Source organism: Manduca sexta, chromosome 9 (genome assembly GCF_014839805.1).
Source record: "Manduca sexta isolate Smith_Timp_Sample1 chromosome 9, JHU_Msex_v1.0, whole genome shotgun sequence".
Lineage (NCBI taxonomy): Eukaryota > Metazoa > Arthropoda > Insecta > Lepidoptera > Sphingidae > Manduca > Manduca sexta.
Window position 1 is genome coordinate 1,436,639 of NC_051123.1, and position 22,249 is coordinate 1,458,887.

Consider the following 22,249-nt stretch of genomic DNA (forward strand, 5'->3'; position numbering starts at 1 on the left):
AGATGATAGACCGTATACCTATCTTGATAAGAGAGATGGAAGATTAAAATCGATGAGGCGCCCGTGCTGATCGTCTGATTCTATTGATGGGTTTATTTTAAAACAAATCGGTTATATGAAGACTCATGTGCCGAGGGTATTTTTGGGTATCGGACAAGAAAGTCAACACCGGGGGAAACCTACGAAAGCGATACAGGGATCCCCTGGGTTAACGACTGTACGGTCTGAAGGAAATTTGGGAGGAGATATCTGGGTTAAGGAAGTGTAGGTGAAAGAGAGAAATCCTCTTGAAATGGGCGGAGGGGAGAAGGCCAGTACACGTTCGCGAGTTCATAATATGTCTCAATGTGTAGCAGTGGTGAAGGGCGAAACTTTTTAAAAGGTAACCCGGGGCAAAATAAAATGCCTTAGTTAACATATCGCGGCCAATTTAACAGAAAACTAAAACAAACATAAGTAAACCTAAAAGGGAAGCAGATAGAAATCGGGTTTTATACACGCTTTGCCACTGATGTGTAGTTACAACCATGAGGTATACACACTTAACTGTGTGCTTAGGGCTACGGCAGATGTGCTCCCATGCATGAGCGCACAAGCATTGCCTTCGGGGACAATCCTCGATGGTTTGAAAATGGTTTGAACTGATGGTAGATCGAACGCGTAATGTTTACAGTATCTAACAAGGCTGGTTCAATGACACTAACAATTTGACATTTAACTAAACTCAAGTGTTGCGATACAACCACACCTTGAATGTCTGAAAGTAAAGCTATGGTAGTCTTACGACAAAGCAAACACTATGCTAAAGTATTCATTAAAGTTTTCCCTGCGCAATCAATGAACGAATTTTATTATGTTAACGCGAATATTGAAACATTTCTCCCGAAATTAGGGAGAAAAATTTCACCCAAATCTAATCAGTGGTTTCCAAGTTTCCTTTTAACAAACATACAAACTTCTTCATGTACTTACATTTATAATATTACTAGTATGTCCGGCAGATGTTGTCTAGACCGCATTTTATGTAAACTACCTCTCATCATTTAGGTCTCGGCAACAACGCCACCTATCGGATCCAAATCTATCCTAAGATTCAAATTAGAACTAACTAAACTCTCACTAAAATGTTCTTTGAAATCGTTTAAATTATTTTGGAGATACACGTGTGCGAAAAAATATTTTCTTACAAAAACCATCACCAAAATTGCTAAGTTTTCACGTAGATTTTTCAGAATTATTCTTTTCTACAAACCTTGTCCTGATAATTAGGAACAACAAAAATGGAATCAGTCAAGTCCCTCAAGCTGTTCTCAACTGATACTAGATTACATGTGGCAAATGATTTTTATTTATAATATTTTAGTAAGAAACCTTATCATTGAATTCTTTATTTCAGTTTTACTTTCTTTTATTGCCTTAGTGGGCAAACGAGCAAGCGATCCACCTAATGGTAAGCAGCATCCAATGGACTACTCACTAAAGCAATGCCAAAGGCCAAGCCGTTGCCTTCCGAACAAACATCCAAACATAAGGGATAAATGTAATCAAATTGATTTTGAAGAAGCCAATATTTCGAATAGTTGTACGTTTATCAGTGTATCGTGTGCTATTTGCCGCTTCCTTATCAAAGACAGTGATAACGTTTATTGATCTTCAGGTAGTTATGTTGTAATGATGCGTTTTGGAATGGAATTCTTAAATTTCTATTTTGACTTAGCTTCGTGTCTCGTCAAATCAAGTTATTTACACCGATCTTGTTCGTGTATTGCATCAATTCTATATCAAATGGACATTTCGTTATATAAAAATTCAAAAATTGAACGTCGGTAATGTAAATACGTTAATTCAACCATATTTTGGAATGATTAATTTAATGAAACTTTTATAGCGGTCAAATAAATTTTAAGATTTTGTTACAAAATATAAGTATATAAGCAGTCACCTTTTTCACCCTTGGGACGACCAATAATGAACAGGCCTCCCCTAAAGATTTCAAGATATACCTTTTAAAAGCAGCCTGCATAAACATGCAGTCCTCTAAAAGTAATATAAGTCCAATAACAAATAAACCTTAGTACTGACATTATTGAAATCACTGATTTATCATATACTTCCTTACGTAAAATAATTTGAGCAAAAAAAACAGAATTTACTACTCAATTATATTTTTTATTGTTTAAGCCCTTTAAAGATCCCGTTAAACCAATGCTTTTACGAACACTAAAGTTACTAAATGATAATATCCGTGCTTCAGTCATGAGAACAGTTTAAAATCGTCCACAGCCCACAGGTTACGAGCCATATCCTTAATAAGGACCGGTCGATATCCGTTCTAAAGGCTGTGATTCAATTTTTAAGGTCATTCACTCGATTCGGATTTAGAGAAAACTACTTTTTGATTTATTTTTGTAAATGTTGTCTGAATTAGCTATTTGTTAGTCATCCTTTTTATATGCTTGACAATAGTAAGCGTGACGGGGCAAGAAACAATAGCAACGCCACACTTATTGTCACTTCTAAAATATCCTCATTACCATGAAGCCCACTGCTGGACATTTAACTCCCCTAAAGAGTTCCAAACGACCTGGTGAAGGTCGCCGGAGTCCGATGAATGAGGATGGCCCAGAACCGATCCCTATGGCGCTCAATGGGGAAGGCCTATGTCCAGCAGTGGACGATTCCAGGCTGAAATGATGAATATTTCCAAAATCAATTTAACTAATGGTAGTCTATTGCCTGAAATTCAATCGTCGAATTTAATGTATTTTTGTAAAACTATTTTACGGATTATATCGCGGTTTTTTATATTGTAATTTTCTATCGACGTTTCGAAGACTTGAACTTACTGACTGAGCCTTTGTGGTCACGGGGGAAATGACGTGTTGGTCGACCGAAAAAATATTATAAAACAAAGTCACCCACCACACCTGTCTACCTGTCTGAACACTATGTACTCAAAAACTACTAAATGTATTTCCATGAAATTTAGAAAATAAATAGTCTGAGACCCTGGGAAGGACACAGGCTAATTTCTATCCTGGGTAAATATGTATCGGGACCGGAAAACTTCCACGCGGGTGAATATGGGTGCAAAAGCTAGTAGATAATATAACTGTCAAAACTACGTGGATTGTGGCCCTAAATGTAAAAAATAAAAACATTAAATGAATCTATTTAAAAGTGTTTTGAAAATACAAAAATATCCAATATGCTTATTGCTAGCCTGTATTCAAAACACTAAAGGAGCAAATTCTGTACGCAGAGTTAAAAGTAGCCTCTAACAATGCGAGATACTTAACTAAGGTATTCGCCGTTGTTACACAAGATTAGCTTGTTTAAACAAACATTAATTATATAAATAACAATAATAATAAATATTTATTCAGTAACCAATCACTTTTATTAAAAGATTATGTAAAGCCTAGAGAAATAGAGTCGGTCAGAAGATCCCGAACTAGAAAGAGCTTTGCACAGACAGAGTGATCAAATGCATAGCCAATTTAAATAAAATAATATTATTCTTAGTCGAATGCATGTCTATTTGACCTTTAGGAACGAGTGCATCTAAAAATGGCACGTTGTCTACAGCGATAACCTATTCTTGTTTCCATTTACAAGTTTGGCAAATAAAATTTCTTATTGTGCCACAAAAAGTTGAGTCACCTTCGCCTTACAAAGATTTTGCAATATTCGTTTTATTGTTTAAAAAAAAGGTCTTAACAGACGGACGGACGGACAACAAAGTGATCCAATAAGGGTTCCGTTTTTTCCTTTCGAGGTACGGAACCCTAAAAATGATTACACAAAACCTGATGTAGAGAATTGCGATCTCTACCAAGTATAGGTGAAATTGAAACGGTCCTAAATATAAATGTTGTGCCTTAAAGATATCTAATCTAGTACGTAATATCGGAGTTGAGACAGCTTGTAAAAATTGCAGTAACAACAAATACTTCTTGAAAAAGACGATATCAGATACATATTACATGTAACCTCCTTCTGGTTATAAAAAATAGTCAACGCACTTAGTAACTAATGTAAACTATATCTTAATGTATTTATAAAAATCTCGTGAAACTGTGAAAAAATGTAAAATGAACTTACATATTTGGTGGAGCTCATCCTGCGTACCCTGTTGATGGGTTTCTTCTTCCCCCTTCTGTATTTGTTGGTCTCGCTGGCCTGCTTGTTGGCCTCCGCCGCTTGGTCTTCAAGCACGAACCAATCCGTAACAGATCCTCTGCGAGCTGTCCTCACATTGGGCACTTCACTAGCACGTTTCACACTCAACACCCTGGACAACTCTTTTTTAAAATCTTCACTCACTTCGTTAATTTTATTCACATGCACTATCTTCGGTGACGGCAATGTGCTGAAGGAAGCACTTCTCCTTTTCTCCTTTAAGGATACCTTAGGTGTTTTAACGTAAGGCTCACAATCGCTCAAATAATTTTCGCTGAACATTTCAACAGCTTTGTCGAACTCGTCCAGAAGGTCTGATACCGATTCCGATTTGAATAGATTTTCAGCATTAGCGCTGGATGCTGACGTCATTGTAGACATACTCGAGTTGGCGTTTGATGATTCTGATGGGAACTCTTTTATGCTCTTCAGAAATACTCCTTCTTCGTTGTCGTAGTACACGTTTGAGATGTATTCTAGACTTTCGTTTGACGTCCACGCATCTCCCATCGTATCAGTACTACCAAAAACGTATGACTGACTATTCTTCGCAAGGTTTTTCTTGTTTTTCCCATTCTCTTCTTCTTCCTCTATCGCTCTGGGAAGAAACTCGAAACTCTTACTTCTCAAATATATTGGAGAATGTCGATTCCTTTCCAAATCTTTATTCCTGAAAAACCAGAAGCGTTTATTCGCTTTATAATCCGCATCGCCTTTGCTTTCGCGTTTTATATCAGGCGACTTTTCAATCTCTTTAGGTGAAGTGTTTTGTTCATCTTCGACTATCGTTTTCCACTTCGGTTTCTCCTTATCCTTTCCGAACAAACTGATGCGCGAGAATTTGTCGCGGAAGCTGAAGGATTTCTTGAGCGGAGACACGCTCTCATCGTCCGATGGGGAGAGTTTCTCTGGCGGCGGCGAGTCGGGTATGACTGGAAGGCACGATGACAGGAACCCCGAGGGTCTTGCAACTTCCAAATCTGTTGACATTCCTCGCACAGGCACTATCTGTGGCTTGAGTTTGGCAGGCAATTCGCTCAGCAAACTGCTCTCTATCATAAACAGGGTTTCCGTGTTGATCTTTTTCAACACGTCAGGTTTCCTGACAATGGGTTTAGGTTTATCCTTCTCCATAATGGCGTTCGTCATCCCCCGATGTACGTAGTCGACTGCCACTTATCGCCGTCGCTATCTTGCTGATAAGACGTGTGATAATGATGACATGTTCTCTTATGTTTTTCTATCAGTATTTACAAAACGGGCCATTGTAGTTGAAGATATTTGCAAGGAAGTTGTTGATGCAATTATGGAACTTAACGTATCGTTGTTTAACGTCATAATTGCACGTGTCTGTTGCAGGATGCGTGCTGTATTGAGTGCAATGAAAGTTGTTTAAATATTTGCTCCATCCTCTTAAGTCGTTCTGTTATTGTCTTTCAAGTACTTTTTGTCTTTATTGTCACATATAGCCGGAGTAATTTAGAGGTCAAAATAAAATAAATATGGCGCTAATATTATGCAAAGCAAACTACTATATATGTCTACCCACTGTCACTTAATTCTTCAGTAATTATTCGTACTTACTTAATGAAAGAAATACGTCCTTTGGCTACTTACACTTAAGTAGAAATCAAATATTAACGCCACCTCGCGGCACTACCTCGAAATATAATAAATATTAATTATAGTATTTTACTCACTGACTGTAATTTGTAAATAAAAATGCATAATAATACACGTCTGCATCTCAACTGTGTAACTCATAAACCTGCACTACACTGTTTTTAAATTTACACAAAACTTTCATAAAAAATTTGTTGACATCGTCATGAATACCAAACTTTTGAAAAACACCGTGACTACGTCATATATACATATCACGTAACCTTGATATATTAGATCGATAGATACCTGACAACAAACAGAGTGACGTGTTCAGTGGTTTCTGCGACAAAATTAACTACAAACGACTTCACTTGTTAATAATTGACTCTATAATGATGTAACATTAACATCAACTTTCCGTTTGAAAATAGAATGACATAACCTACAATAACGATCATTTTTTTATCAGTGCTATTTGTCTAATACGTACAAAGTTCAAAACGGACCACTGTTTCTATTTATAGGTTATAATACCTACCATTTTCAATATTTCCTTCCTTGTCATCTAAAAACGAAGGTGTAAATATACAAACAGTTTATTGTTTCCATCGAAGTCACTGACCTCTACTGTCATTAATCAGATTTTAAAAAGCGCGCCAATTAATTACAACATCAATTCATATTACCAAATGTTCCCAAGCGTTGGATAAGCGCGTTGTGTGTAATTTGCACGGTGAATGACAATTAAAACGCTCCCACGATTATTTTAAATTGTAACCAACTGTGAGGAAGTGCAATAATGGTGTTTTGTTATAAAATAATAACAGAAACGCCGCGCCGTTCGGGCAGCGCGTCGCCGAGGAAAAGATCGCCCGTCGGCAAAATTTCTAATGGTATGGTATTAATATTATTATGTCAATATTGTTTTCTGTAAATACAACAAGGGGATAGAACAGATCTTATAAAAGTCGAACATATTTTGAAAAAAATATATATACCTATCGCCTTTCTCTTTGGCCAGCAATGCATAGATGAAGGTTGAGTTCAAGGGTCATTGATGTCACCACATTATCCCAGTAAGGCAGCTGTCGGACTGACGATCCTACATCTAGTAAATAATTGATAAGTACAGTATAAATATAATGTCGCTTGACGATTAATACTATTTCGATGGTTGTTAGCAACAACACATTCCTGTGGTCACAATTCAATACAAATGTTATTGTTACGTGCCAAAATTTCCCATCAGCAGTTTTTAATGAATATAACGAAGTTTACTGTGTATTGTTATTATAAAAGATGTCTGAATACCGGCGAATACTAAGTTTGTTAACAGTGCCTCCAAAATAATGATACTCAATATTGACGACGTGTTTATTTGCTATTATTAATTTCACAGGCGTTATCATTACTATAATTTTTACTGTATACAATATATTATAAATACAATTTTCATTAAAAACCCTCAGTGCCAAGTTCTTTGTCACAACTCCTCGGGACCTTCGACTATGAGGAAAATAGCAGCATCCTGGATTCCATCCCGGAGCGTGAGTGGCGTCTGCTCGCAGCGCTGGCTCGCAAGAGAGAGGAGGATGACGAGAGGGAACGGCTCGCCGATCAATTTAGGAAGATGTGGCAGAAGGAAAAAGAAGAGAGAGAGATGGTGGGAATTGTTGGCTTTATATCTATTTAAATAAAACTAATCATTTATTTTAAGATATAAAATACATAAAAAAAAAGTTTAAATTAAAAAGCACATAGATTTACAATATCGACATTTTAGAACTAAGGTGTATAATTCATTATCATCAATAACCAAAAATATTCCTTCATAAATAATTACTTAATAAAATTTCTATATCAAAATCATAACGACAAATAGTATAATCTAATGCGAAACCGATACAAACAAACATAGAGTCGTTATTAATTAACAACGAATTTGATATTGTAGTTAGGAGGTTGCTAAAAATGGAAATTTTTACTTGCGGCCTCTTGTAGTTTACACACTTTAGAGGATCTACAAAATCTTTTTTTTTTTATTTTTATAGCTTTGAATGACGAGACGAGCTTGCCATTCGCCTGATGGTAAGCGACACAACCGCCCATAAACAGTAGAAACACCATCCAACACCTTAAATTACAAACTATTGTTGGGTATTCCACTGCGCTCGCCATCCTGAGACGTGAGATGTTAAGTCTCATTATGTCCAGTAGTTACACTGGCTACAATGTCTACAGTGACTTCAAACTGCTGCTTGGTCGCAGAAATACATTGTGGTGGTACCTACCCAGGCGGACTCTCGAATATGAGAGACCTACCACCAGTAAAATCTAAACAAACCAGTGATTCAGGAAAGGAACTCTTGTAAGAATACCGAGACTTATTCTACAGGTAGAAGCTGAGACCTTAGACCAATATAAGCGCTACCTGCACGCAAAGCGGCAACAGGAAAGGTCGTGGTTGGAATACAAGAGGTTCCAGAAAGGCCTGGAGCAGCAGGCGAGAAGGGGCCAGCTCATGGACTGCATCAGACACAAGGAGCGCAGAAGCCAGGACTTGCTGGCTTGGAGAGATGATAAAAAGGTATAGGGATATTTGCAGCTTAAAGACTTTATTGACCATTGCATCTGGTGCTCACTAACCTCGATCAGACAAGCAAGAAAGCACGTGAATTTTTAACCCATTGAAAATATATCTATCATTTTAGTTTGAGTTATGGTTATACTTATGAAAATCTAGACCAGAACTAGGGTACTGTAATTTATTTGAAAAAATCTTAGGCTTGATAATTTTTAATAAAACATGCTTTCATAAGTGTGTTGCGGCACTCCTTTGGAGTGGCACAAGAGCAAGTAAAATTAAACTGAAATTTAGAGTAATACAATACCTAACGTCATGATTGCACAGGCGACTGAAATAATAGACAAAGCTCTGGAAGAAGAAGCGAGAGCGCAGTTGGCAGCCGACAGACGGATTCGGATGTCAGAAGCTGAGCAATGGAAGAAGCGGGTAGAACTGCTGGACGCTGAGAAGAAATCCAACGACGCCAGGAAACGTCGCAGCGCTATCTTAAGGGACGCTTCGCAGGTAAATTTAGGAGGCTGAATTTAATACCTACTAGGTCTCTTATGTGATAGTCTGGGTATGTGCTTTTGCATTATCTATATCTGATATTAAGCTGTAATGTGGTAACACTGATATTATGTTTCTCTTAAGAGGTTCTTGTGGCCTGTGTACTTATGATATTAACTTTTATGTAATGACTGTATCAAGCACAGTTCTATGCTACAGATTTGTATTTCTAATTTCGGATGCTGATGCTGATTTTAGGGGTAGTCTTGATGTTTACCAATAAACTACTACTTATTATTTTGTTTGACCCATAGTCTATTTTTGTTATGTCGTCATTAAATACCTTCTCATTTATAATATCCAAAACAATCCACTAACATTGCCTTTCCTCTTCCACGAAGATCCACACTTTCTATGCAGTCATTTAATGGCTTCACTAATATCAACCACACTCTTCACCTACATAACCTTTCCTGTCATTCCCCACTATCCCCTAAGATGTTTTTATTACATAGATACGTTGTCCGAGCTCAATACTGGCAAGACGAAAGTAAGGTAATTACCCGACACTCACTTAGTCAACCTCCGACCACTGTCGACGCTAGTCAGCTTACTAACTTTTGTATTTTTATAAATAAAATGCCTTCCTGTGTTTTTAGACGATGTACAAATTATACTCCAACTGTGAATGAAAAAAACGTTTCATTTCATATGTTAGTAATAAGTATACACTATTAAACTTATTTTTTTATTAATAAATGCATTTTATTCGACCGTCATGGCGACCGGGCGGTCGACGCTCGAGCCCATTCGGACACACTCGGGCTCACTCGGCGCGTATCAACGCGAGCCGCTTGGGCTGTGACTATAGTAAATACTGCGCTGTTTTTATGTGCAATTTTATTAGTGTATGACGCGTCTATTTGTAAAACGTCATTGACTATCCCCCATTTCTAGCGAGTGGCGATCTCCAACGCCCTAAACAGCTGGGAGTCGTCGCTGCTCCGCCAGGAGATGTGCGCGTTGGAGTCGGCTCGGCGCGCGCAGCACGCGGCGCACGCGGCGCTCACGCACGCTCGCAGCGCGCGCCTCGCCCGCGCCAGGGACGCGCGGCTGAGGCGGGCGCGGAAACTCGCCGCCATTACCGCTCAGATGAGAGACGCTGTCAGGACTGGCAGGTCGTAGAGGGGCGGGAGCTAATTTACTGTGTTTAATGTGTCAGTATTTTAAGTTTTGTAAATTATTATGACAGGCACAGGAAGTCCACTGCTGAACATAGGCCTCCCCCAAGGATCTTGGCTTCCTGTGGCTGTGATGATGAAGATGAAATTATTATGAGTGTTATGTGTTTGTTCGTGTTTGGTTTAGTATTTTAAACCCAACAGGAAATACGAGAAAGAATCTCTTTTGTAAAATCAATAGAGACTGAAGAAATCTATAAAGATTTCGTTGGTTTACAGTGCAGTAGTTACTATATCAAACATTAGCGTGAGCAAAAGTTTACGTGTAATGGAAATATCTGGCTATCTCTCTCGCACAACAATGTCACAATAACAGTGACGTCACTGCGACTGTCTATGCTTGTCTATTCTTACTTTTTTTGACATTTTATATTTCTGTTTTTATCTTATTTTTAATATAGCATTAAAATCAGCTCCACATTACGCTCAGTAAATTTGATAATACAATAAGAAACAGTATTAGTTGTAATTAGTTTGTTTAAAAATTCATGAATGTAATTGTTTATAAAGTTAACGTCCAAAGAGTACAAAGAAACAATAAATAACTATAAATATGATGTCTCTATTTTATTATTATTATGGAAGTCATCTTTCCTCGCCATAACATAAGAAAAACAATTACTAAAAACTTAGCATTAATTATTATCGAAGGTTTTCCAACATAACCTATTTATTTTTCAATTAAATTTACCGACTGTATTGACAGAGACATCACTTTTTCTGCCGGATGTTTTGCTTTATGCAAGTAATGGATAGATTCCTTCACCAATACCAAGCAACTCATCCCTAAAAATTCTTAAATCGCCTTACTTGGTACAATCCAGGCCCCTTACTTATTTCACATCCCAGAAACAATGCTTCGTGTCTCAACTAGGGGTCGCAATACCGGACCATTTTTCAAAACCGGTATTTTCGGTATTGACCTAAAATAAATTCCGGTATTCCGGTATTTTCGGTATTTCCGGTATTTGAAGAAATATTAGAAAAATAGGAAATATACATTTAAGTTAGTAATTAAATGTCAAATTTTAATGACAGCTTAGTGGTTAGTTAAAGGCTCAATGAAAAGAGATTATTTTCGTAAGCCAACGTTCATGCCGTTCTGATTTCTGAGAGCTGGCTCAAACCTCAGTTTCCTTCTACCCCCTCCCTGGTTTCATTTTGATGAGAAATGATCGAGTTGACAGGAGAGGGGGCGGAGTCGCTATATATTTACGTAGCGACCTGAAATATATAACTGTAATATCTTCCTCTTCTTCTTATTCTGCTTATGCGAAATTTCTGTTTCTTGAGGTTTGGGTCAAGAGTGTGAAAACCTTACTAGGTGTTATTTACTGTCCCCCATCTCTTGATTACTTCTCCGGTCTGGAAACAGTTCTGGAATCTATAAGATCAGAATATGTTCATCACATCATCATGGGTGGATCATCATGGATCTAGTAAATTCCTTACTGTCCTTGATTCTGCTAAACTGCATGTCCTACCACTGCAAGCCACCCACCATAATATGGATGGTCACGACACTTGGCTTCACATTATCCTCACCTCTGCTCCTTCCCCTGTTTTTTCCCACGGTCAATTTCCCGCTTCTTCACTCACCATGATCTCATCTACATGTCTTAGGCCCTAAAACCTCCCAAGTTCCCCTCTAAGATATTGCACTTGCGTAGTTTTGGTCGCATTGATGCGGATAAGCTGAAAGGAGATGCAACTGGAACTTTAACTGGGATCACCTATTGGCAGCCACTTCTGTTGACGATAAAGTCGCAATTTTTAACCGTGCTGTCACTGCACTCTTTGATACCCATGCCCCTTTAAAGAAAATTAAATTAAAACGTCCTCCTAGACCATGGATTACACATGGGGTTAGGATGGCGATGAGACGAAGGGATAGGGCTTTTCGACAGTACAGAAGGGATCGTTCGGAGGAGAACTGGTGCCTTTTTAAGACTGCAAGGAATCGGTGTAACAAGATGGTCCGTAATGCTAAACGCCGACACATTTTCAGTGATATTTCTTCTTCTTCGCCAGGCAGTATCTGGAGATTCCACGGAACTCTGGTTATTGGCAAAGTTAAAAACATAGATCTCCACGGTGCGACTATTGGTTTGGATGACATTAATTAACATTTCACATCTGTTACCATGATTGATCACCAAACTAGGCGTCGTACCATGGATTTTTTAGCGACTCTATCCAGGCCTAACATTAAACTTTTCATTTTTCTTCTGTGCCGTTGGGTGAAATTAGAAAAGTCATACTATCCATTAAATCCAATGCTACTGGCTGTGACAACATCAGTCGTCGCATGATAATCCCTATCCTGGACCAACTTCTACCAATCATGTCCCATATCATTAAGGCCTCCCTCAGCACTGGTATCTTTCCGTCTTTGTGGCGAAGAGCTATTGCTATCCCTCTTCCTAAAATCCCTAACCCATCACTTGCTAAGCATTTCCGTCCCATATCCATTCTCCTTTTCTCTTGAAAGTGCTCAAGGCCTGTGCTCACAAGCAACTGTCTGAGCATGTGCACCGAAACAACCTACTGTGCCCACTCCAGTCTGGGTTCATGCCTGGCCATAGCACTATTACTGCACTCCTCAAAGTGACTGGCGATATTAGGGTGGGCATGGAGGATTCCATTGTCACTGTTTTGGTTTTGGTTGATTTTTCCAACGCCTTCAATACAGTCAGTCACGACATTCTTCTTGCAAACCTCTCCCACCTTATGATCTCGCCCACGGTACAGTTAGTGCGCCTAGACGATTCTTCGTCTAGTTGGCGTGATATAGACTGTGGCGTCCCTGAAGGCGGCATAATCTCCCCATTATTGTTCTCTATCTTCATAAACTTCTAAACACAAAATCTTCAATGTGCGTACCATCTGTATGGTGATGACTTGCAAATTTATTCTCAGGAACAAGTCGATAGTGTGTCTGCAGCTGTAGATAGGGTAAATAAGGACAATTTCAGCCTTTCGGTAAACCCCGCGCAATACCAGGCCATTATTGTAGGCAGCTCAAGGGTTTTAAACAGGTTGTATTTTACATCTATTCCCCCTGTTATGTTTCTCAGCTTTGTTTATCTGACAGCTTGCTGTTTGTTCAGCTTTGTTAATCTGACAATCAACTAGATTCAAGTTGTATCACAATATTAGCCAATCACAACGGCCCTACGTCTACGCACTGCGAAGGCTGCCATGCTGTCAATACTAAGAAACAGACTTGTTATCACAGCAATGCTCCATCCTTAGATAAATAACGTCTATGAATAATGAGGATAGACTTTAAAGAACAAAAAATATTTCTTATAAGTTCTATTAAAATAACAATTATCAGTTAACACCGCTATGCTTAGAACAAAACAAAAGTAGCAATATAGCCATAAGCGATGTATTTTGCTCGCTTTTTATAGAATATACGCCTATACGAATGAATGAAATTGCAAGCAGCTTTAATTTATGCGATTTAAAACTCGAAAAATTAATAATTATACACACATTTTGTACTGAATTTTATAAAAATAAAATACCGAAAATACCGAAAATCCCGGTATTTGTAAAATCAATACCGGTATTTTGAAGTTCTTAATTTGGTCCGGTATTCCGGTATTTTCGAAATCCGGGATACCGGTTTGCGACCCCTAGTCTCAACCAATAAATCTATTAGTGGCCAGCTAAAGCGTCCTCTATTCAGTATATGTTATTTTAATAAAGTTCTTCTCCTTTAATTTTTTTAAGTTCATTTGTTCATGAAAACTGGTCCTCACTAACAGGCATAACAAAAGCATTCGTCCACTCACTATAGATCTTTCTAGCCTATCTGACAATGTCAGATTATCTGCCTCTATTTTTGGTATGAGAGCCTTCCGCCCTCATCTGGCATTGTAACTCCTGTAAGCCAGGACAATGGGGCGTATTCCTCACCAAGCACAGCTTAAAGAGTCTGGAGACCTCACTATTTTGGACAACCAAGAACATTCCAAATCTTACTCCTCAACTTATCCCGACTCCCTTGAAGTAATTGGTCCAGCCTTACTTCCACTTCAAGAAAGGTTCCAGATGGAAGTCATCGCAAGGGACACTTTAATTGTTGCGCTGAACTATTGACAGAAACTCAGGATACATGTTGCCAGAACCTTTTTCTTTTTTTTCGTACCATGTTCATAAATATTTTTATCAAACTATACTTCTTTCTCCCTGATCATGAAATTGTATTTCCCTCAACCCATCTCCTCATATTTGACATCCAAGTCTTTAGTGGCCGCTGCTAGTCTCGCTCTAGCCTTCCTGTACTTCCTGAGGGCAGTCTCCGCGCCCAGGAGTAGAGCTGATGCTGAACTGGTCCCGGGCTGGACTGGTATTGCTTCTGGACCGGGAAGGGGAGATTGGGATATAACGCTCCAACGAAGGCTGATTGTGCCTGTGGTGTGGTAGATGAAGTTTGCATCCTGGAATTTGTTTACAAAATATATTTTATTAACAATTATATTTATGTTTTGTAGTAGAAGATAGGATGCCTGATGATGTCATTTGAAGTTATCATCCACACTAGATGCCTGTTAACTTACATCCGACAAAAAAGATTGTGTTTCAGTTTGACGTAACAGCAAATCATGTAATTGCTGAACATTATTGGAGTTAACATTACTCATAACAAGCACAGCATTCATATTGACCTAACCCAGTTATTTATTGCTGGCAATATTACTGTGCGCTACCAACTTTTCATCAAAGTCTTGTCATCCCATCAACATATTTAACCATGATAAGACTACTGCTAGACATAAACTTTCTCTAAGAATTGTCAAACTGTTCTGTTGGAAGTGGCACCCAGCAAGTTTCTGTGACCTCATCATAACAATACAAAACATCTCACCACACTTTGAGGTTCTGCCAGGACTTCCAAATCCTTGATCAAATGACATCCACCAATAAAGAACCTTCTGTTGTCCGCTTCGAGTTTGTCCTTCTCTTCCGGTCTAGAGCAGGACAGCTGCTTGGCGTAACGGCCCGGTTCTAATGTTAGAGCGAGATAGCCATACCCTTCGGTGCGATGGCGACACCACCAGTCTGTCGAAATGACTTCGAAGAAGAATTTTATGGGCGGTGGATCTGCATTGAAATAATATTGTCATTAGTATGTATTTTAAAATGAGAAATAGTTGTTTTTTTTTATTTATTAATTTATTTATTTATTATCAGACAAGCAGTTATAATAACTGATAAGCGCCTGTATCTCGTTAATCACTAATTATTTTTTAAATTCGCAATGTAGCTGTCAAGTCTGTTCTTGAATATATTAATATTTGGGGCTGACACTACATCTTTAGGTAACTTGTTCCATGCTTCAACCACTCTATTACTTAGAAAATGTTTGTGAGGGTTGTTTAGAGATCCGGTAGTGGCCAATTTAAGGTGGTGACCCCTGTGGCGGATATTTGTATTTTGCTTATATATTTTATGGAAGTCTGCAATGTCATAGTGTCCACTCAGGATCTTGAATGTCTCAATCAATGTTTTCATTGACGACTATAGACACGAATGTCCATAATATAAACTATTTGTTCCGAATCTGACCAAAAATGGCAACCAAAACGTCATTGTGATAACTTATTTATGCACTTGAACAACAAATAATTTTACTTAGTTGACGAATATTTCTTATTTTAATCCAGGTTTACACTTTGACTCGAGTTCTTATATCATGAGCGCCACTCCGTACACAACCACAAGCTGTCCATTTTGACCATACTAAAGTCAGTTTGAATGGATTGCAGATCAATTCAGTTGAACACAGGGAATGTTCGAAACGCCAAATCTAGTACGCAGTACATATATATCGATGACTGTTTTATTAATTTATATAATATTAGATGTATAGCATGTAATTATTTTAATGTTTTTTAATGGCAACATTCAACACTGATATAGATGGCGCTACATGTTATCAAATTAAACACACTTTATCTACATGTAAATTAGATTTTTTTAAATTTCAATATTCTTTAAGAAATGATAAGAAACAATATTTTTTACCTTTCCCAGCATCCATGTCCAAGTTCAATTCTATAATGTGACCATAATTCCATGTTTCAGTCTGATCAAACCTCAAAGCTTCACTCACATGCGTTCTGCCGTGGGTATTGTCTTTACATTGGATGCTCTCTGGGATCTGAAACACATAATTATTATTATAGTCAATTGTAAAATAATAAATAGATAGAAATATACTTGTATTCTTACCAAAAAGAATTAAAATGATGACTATATTCTTAATAAGTTTGTTTGTTTCAATTTTATGGCAGATTGAATATAATAAATATAATATAGATTTCAAAATTTGATTTCTGTTAAAATATCTTAAGGACACCATTATTTTGCCAGCATTATGTTTTTTGGGTGATATGAATGTATAATATTTTCTATATATTTTTTTTATATATTTTAAATGTTTTTATTACCTTAATAGTGTATTCGATGTATAAATTGTCCATGTCAAAGTTTACAGCGCTCAGTATTTCTAATGCCAAGTGATATTTCCTCTTTCCCAGTGGAGGCATCACGAAATTCATTAGATTTCTGTGTTTCCTCTCCCATTTCTTATGGAGTTTTGTTAACTGAAATATAGAAGGAGTATTTCATTAAGATTTTATAATAAATAAATCTAAAATTATTTTTGGACTGGAAACATCAGATAATTGATAATATACAAACAAATATGCAATAATTTATATAGCCATTTGTGCCTGTTTTTGCATATCATTTCCAACATCATCTGATGATAGTTTTTGTACATATACAATACTATTTTAAAATCAATTTATATCATACCAAAGTCAAAAGCTCTTCCTCTCCCTCATCCTCAAAACTCACATCCACTTCATACTGATAGCTGAGGGACACACCCAACTCATTCTCAATGAGATACGGGTTCAGAACTAAATTGTTACTGTCTGGTGATATAGTCATGTAATTATGAGTTAAATTATAGTAGATGGAAAGTAGAGTGACTTCTCTCTTGATTATGATGCTGGAATCCCTAAAATTGATATTATTTTTGTTATCATCATCATCATCAGCCTATATCTTTGTCCACTGCTGGACATGGGCCTCCTCCAATATGCGCCATTTTACCCTGTCTTCGGCCTGTCGCATCCAGTTCTTACCAGCGACCTTTCGCAGCAGAAGCAAAATCTAATACAATATTGTTTAAAAATGCAAAGTTAACAAGTCACGAATGGCATAATTCATTTTCATTGTAATGTATGCTATCATAAAAAACAATGATCACAAACTACTTACTTCCATAGCCTGAATAAGGATACAAATACAGACATACTTACTCATTATAATCAGAATTATCAAAAATAACATGCATTGCCATCCATTGTTCTTCAAAAATATTTTCTTCACTCTTTAGTAAATGTGCTTGAGAAACTGAATTTGCTAGATCACCTCCAATTACATTATCTATATTCCCATGAATGCTGAGATGTTTCATACATGAATTTAAATTTAGAACACTTTTAGACCTTGTTTTTTTTAAATCTGCAGGCAAAGGTAGATGAAAGTCTTCATGTATGTAAGTAAACACTTTAGAAGATTTACATTCACCATTCTTTAGCATTTCATTATATTTAATCTCTCTATCTGTGCTACAGTTAATAAAGTCAGAATAGTAATTTTCTTCCCATTTGCTAAAGATCTTTTGTTGCCATTTAAATAGGTATTCCTCAATATTCTGTTCTATATTTAAATTTTCAGTGTTTGTCTCATTTATGTAGTCTTCGAATTTTGGTAATGCCAGTATTGCATCCAAAGGTTTCAATCTAATTCTGAAATACAAAATTATTATCTGTATAATAAGTAATCACCATTTAAGCGGAAATAAATAACTTTTATGTCTAAAATGATGATGAAATGATGAATTGATGCATAATTTTTTATGCATAATGGGTAATGACATGTTCCTGGTGGTTCACCTAGCTTTTCTGCTTGGTATTATAAAAATTACTGTTACCAGCAATAGTAGCACATAGAAGATTTAGTACATAATATGCTCCAAGTAGATTTTCTAAAGTCCGCATCTACTAAGTTACGCTTAAAACTATTAATTATTTTGAGTACATTGATACTCTGAGGACGACTTTGATTGAGATTTTAACGTGTTCGCAGAATCGGTTAATTCTAATGACAACTTACCTAATTGACAATTCTTCTATGGGATTTTTAAGCCAATGTATTCCAGACAGTTTATTACTCCTATGGAAGTCATTCATATTTGACATAATTAGCCAAATATTAAATCAGCCGAACAGGATTTTGTAGGTACCTATTATATATAGTATGATGTGTGATTTATTGTGAGATTTATATCATGCCAATAATTATTCTTCCTGTTTCAAAACGCTTATCTTCAATTGAAATAAAAATACCATGGTACTAAAGTACGTACCAAAGCTTTGTTTTGATTCAGCTGTCATCCATCACCATGACTACAACGAATGCGTTCCAAATGAATATTTTTATGTATATTATTGAATTATAATTACTATTGAAAGTACAAAAACAATAAGATAAAAACAATAGAAGTCTGTTATTTTAGCTTACTCTTTATATTTTTGAATAGACACGAAATAAAATTGTATTTTAATTGTGATTTGTGATGTTTATTTTGGTTGGAAAATGTTTAACCTATTATGTACTTTCATTTCAAAATATTTGAACGCATCTGTAAAATAATTTTCGTTCCCTGAAGACTTTAGGCTTGACTTATACATAAAGAAATTCTGTTTCTAAATTCAGATTTTTATCCAGGACGTGGATTTAATACAATTTTCCCTTACCTCACCCATATACAAATTTTTTCTTCGAGTGAATGTTACTTAGCTTCTCAGATAGCAATAGAATAAATAAAGTTAACGATTGTTTTGGATTTTTTTTTTATTTAAATGGCTAGTATAATCACATTTCTATATTTTATTTATTTTCAAATAATTATTGTACATTTCGTAAGAGAAACTTTCTTTTTAATTACTTCATTGTTTATAATTTATTTACTATTTTTCATAACCTATTTCAAGGTGGTGGTGGTGGTATTCCTTGTAACATCGAATTAGAAAATAGTAACATATCTAAATTTTATTAACAACATAATTTTATTTTATTAACAAAAGTGTGAGGTAAGCATCTGTTTCAGATTCTGATCTCAGAACGGAATGTAAAAACGGATGTATAAGCCTAGCCTTAGAGATCGGCGTAGTCTCGTAGATACAATCATTCACTATTCCGTTCATTTTCGTTCCTGTTCATTCAGTTGTTAACGGTACTTCGAGTGGTGATGTTTGCCGTCCTTAATTCGAATAAACACGGACATAATAATTTATGATCATCACATAATATCAAGTGTTTCTCAGAGACGCTATCTTATCGCGTTCGGATAAATCGATCATGCTTAATCATTAGTGAACGTTGTGTGTGATGTGATAGTTGCCGAAATAATTTTGATATTTTGTACACGCGCGTAATAATTTTTCGAAAATGCCTTCCGGACAACGGGAGACGTCGGTGTCCATGCCATTGACACCGACCGACTTGTATTGGAGACGAATCTTTAATAAGGTAATTTTTAGAAAGTATATATGTGTGCCGGTCACCGGCTTGGGATTTTCTTGACAAACAATGTAAATGTAAAATCTTCAATGCATGAATTTTGCAGCTCAAATAGTTGGAACTTTATGTCTGTAAACCAGTTTTGTTTGCAGTCGTATAGATTAAAGTAGGTAGTAATATTCTAGCGTACGTAAACACCATTCAAACCAAGTTTGTTTACATAACAAGAAGTGATTAATAATCATCTTAGCTTTTTTAAAATGCCGGTTTTGTGTTTGTACTGTGTACATAAATTCCTACAACACTTTCTTTATTTTAGTTAAAGTTACTAATTCTATAACATTCTCAATTTCTTGACTCACGTCTGAAATTCTAAAACACATGTGTAAATAAGTCTACTCCTGTGTCTAAAGATCGCGAATTTTCAAATCGTTTACGGTATCTATCAAATATTTACCCTAAATATGAATATACTTTTCGACTGCACCAAAACGTCTTGATTATTCAACATTTAAATTGTTTGTGAGTGTGTGAATAACCAAGACATGACATCATTTTAGTTTTTCTTCCAAAGTATTTTAGCAATTTCTTGGAGACTGTAAAACATATTTTGCTATAAATTTTCTTATGACTCTTCATTTTTAGTATAAAAATGGTTATAATCTGCATGAAATAAGATTTTTTATTTTTTAATTCACCTAAAATTTTATGGAATTTACTGTTTTAAAATATTGTAATATACACTTACATGATTTCTATTTTTCTCACCTACATGACAGAAGTTAGTGTTATTGAAAATACTTTACTATAGGTAAACATTATCAATAAAAATAAGTATTGATAAGGTATTAAACATATTGAATTACATGATATTACATAGTTCCATGCAATTTATAAACAGTTTTACATCTTCATACATAGTATGGATGTACCCATTAATCTACAATGTTTTTTTACATCATATTAATCCATAAAAAAAGTTAATCACACCAACAGTAAGCAAATTATTCTTCTACCAATGATACATCTCCCAATTTCATTTATGTTTTATCACCGTGTAATCCTATCTTATAGTACATAATGTGTATGAGGTGAAATATTTATGTATATTCAGTAATCAGTTAACATATACAGGGAGTAAGTCATGCCTTGAAACCATGCCAAACATTATCTAACCAAAATAGAGCCATCATGAATTGAATCAACCGTTTAATAGAAAGTTTTATGTTTAATTTTGGCCTTTATGTATTTTTAGTGGTTTATGTTGCATTGTTTTTTTAGTGCTTTTTTATCTATGGTTATATGTTTGGCTGTAAAAGAAAGAGCTTAGCATCGTATAAAAAAACATTTGATCGCAAGATGGGCTATAAACTTATGCATAGGCTATCATAGGTAAAAAAATGTGCATTATCATAGAATTGGAATCCTTGCTTTTTATGGCAATAGTTTCGCACCTATATCATTGTGGGATATATGATATAAACTTGGATGAATAATAATATACTTAATTGTTGTGCTGTTGTATAAACTTTCGAAAACATTTAACCTCTGAAAATGATAATGAAATGAAAAAATCTTTATTTAAAAATAAGAAAAGTACAAAAAAAATTGCCAGAGGTTCTCAAATTAGGCTGAGCCTGTGTCTTGAGAAACCAAACAATTAATTTAAATTAATTTGTTAACTGTTGTGTGATTGGATAATTCAAGTATATTTACAAAAAATAAAATCGCAAAAATACCTTCTTTACCAATAGTAGGATATGTAATTACTGAAATGATTTATGATTCCTCCACATTACGATAGTCGTGGAAATCAGCCGTTTTGCGGTAACCACTCAAGCTTGCACCTAATTATCATAATTACCTAGACATTAGCGCACAGTCGAGTTAGTAAGCATATTGTTACCTATTCTATTTATAAATTCTGTTTATAAATGGAGATCAGGGAATTCAGTTGAACGCAAGCACGTCTAAGCTATGTTCTATGTTAAGGGGCTTCTTTTTCCGCACTTAGCCCGTGGTAGGTCGGGCCGTTGTGCGTGGGATGCCGACTATAGGTCTAGCCAGCCTAACTCCTTCCAGAAGCCCAGGATCTTCCTAGTTCCTCCACAGACTTCTCGGAGTGACCCCGGTGTGCCGAGGATTTCAGCCCGATGTGCAGCTACTCCTCTGCATTCCAGGATAATGTGGGAGGCTGTTTCGTCATCCGATAGACATCTCCTGCAAAAGGGGCTGTCGGCGATACCTAAAACGCATGTCTAAGCTATAAAAACATATTTTTTCCGATTGAATTATGATAAGGACATTGTCATGTATTTCACGTCTATAACTCATTAACTATTGCTCGCCGGTGGCGAATTATTTGTCAAATAACGGAACCTCACCCTTCCCCCCTTTCCCTATGCGAAACACTTCATGTCCACAATTTTCGATAAAAATTAAAGTCAATATTGTCGATTCATTTGCAAAGGACAAATAAAAATCTATTGCTCGCCACCCGGGTGCTACGAGCAAAGCAGGGGAAAGAAGG

At 36.2% G+C, this 22,249-nt stretch overlaps 4 protein-coding genes across 11 annotated transcripts in view; 2 read left to right on the plus strand and 2 right to left on the minus strand.

Moving 5' to 3' along the window:
- LOC115455683 overlaps positions 1–5,584 on the minus strand; it is a 138,362-nt gene extending 132,778 nt beyond the window's left edge. For both annotated transcript variants that reach the window (XM_037436961.1, XM_037436960.1), the window contains exon 1: positions 4,105–5,584. In XM_037436961.1, coding sequence (XP_037292858.1) covers positions 4,105–5,331 — 1,227 coding nt within the window. In that variant the 5' untranslated portion in view covers positions 5,332–5,584. The remainder of the gene's footprint in view (positions 1–4,104) is intronic.
- LOC115455686 (golgin subfamily A member 6-like protein 22) overlaps positions 1–10,659 on the plus strand; it is a 35,208-nt gene extending 24,549 nt beyond the window's left edge. For both annotated transcript variants that reach the window (XM_030184350.2, XM_030184349.2), the window contains exons 2-6: positions 6,615–6,680; positions 7,257–7,450; positions 8,183–8,374; positions 8,699–8,878; positions 9,821–10,659. In XM_030184350.2, the coding sequence (XP_030040210.1) occupies positions 6,615–6,680; positions 7,257–7,450; positions 8,183–8,374; positions 8,699–8,878; positions 9,821–10,048 (860 nt within the window). In that variant the 3' untranslated portion in view covers positions 10,049–10,659. The remainder of the gene's footprint in view (positions 1–6,614; positions 6,681–7,256; positions 7,451–8,182; positions 8,375–8,698; positions 8,879–9,820) is intronic.
- Positions 10,660–13,684: 3,025 nt separating this feature from the next.
- LOC115455730 (Meckel syndrome type 1 protein) lies at positions 13,685–18,578 on the minus strand. The gene is made up of 7 exons (XM_030184401.2): positions 18,310–18,578; positions 17,451–17,942; positions 16,939–17,146; positions 16,569–16,724; positions 16,144–16,279; positions 14,984–15,219; positions 13,685–14,555 (listed from the first exon to the last, which is right to left on the minus strand). Exons 1-7 carry the CDS (start codon positions 18,393–18,395, stop codon positions 14,328–14,330), a joined length of 1,542 nt encoding a protein of 513 aa, XP_030040261.1. The 5' UTR covers positions 18,396–18,578; the 3' UTR covers positions 13,685–14,327.
- An 819-nt stretch (positions 18,579–19,397) lies between these two features.
- Positions 19,398–22,249, plus strand: part of LOC115455656 (rhomboid-related protein 2) — a 37,053-nt gene continuing 34,201 nt past the window's right edge. For 4 of the 6 annotated variants that reach the window (XM_030184313.2, XM_030184314.2, XM_030184315.2 and 1 more), the window contains exon 1: positions 19,400–19,728. In XM_030184313.2, coding sequence (XP_030040173.1) covers positions 19,648–19,728 — 81 coding nt within the window. In that variant the 5' untranslated portion in view covers positions 19,400–19,647. Of the gene's footprint in view, positions 19,729–22,249 lie in introns of all 6 variants that reach the window. The other 2 variants (XM_030184311.2, XM_030184312.2) reach the window with 2 other exon arrangements.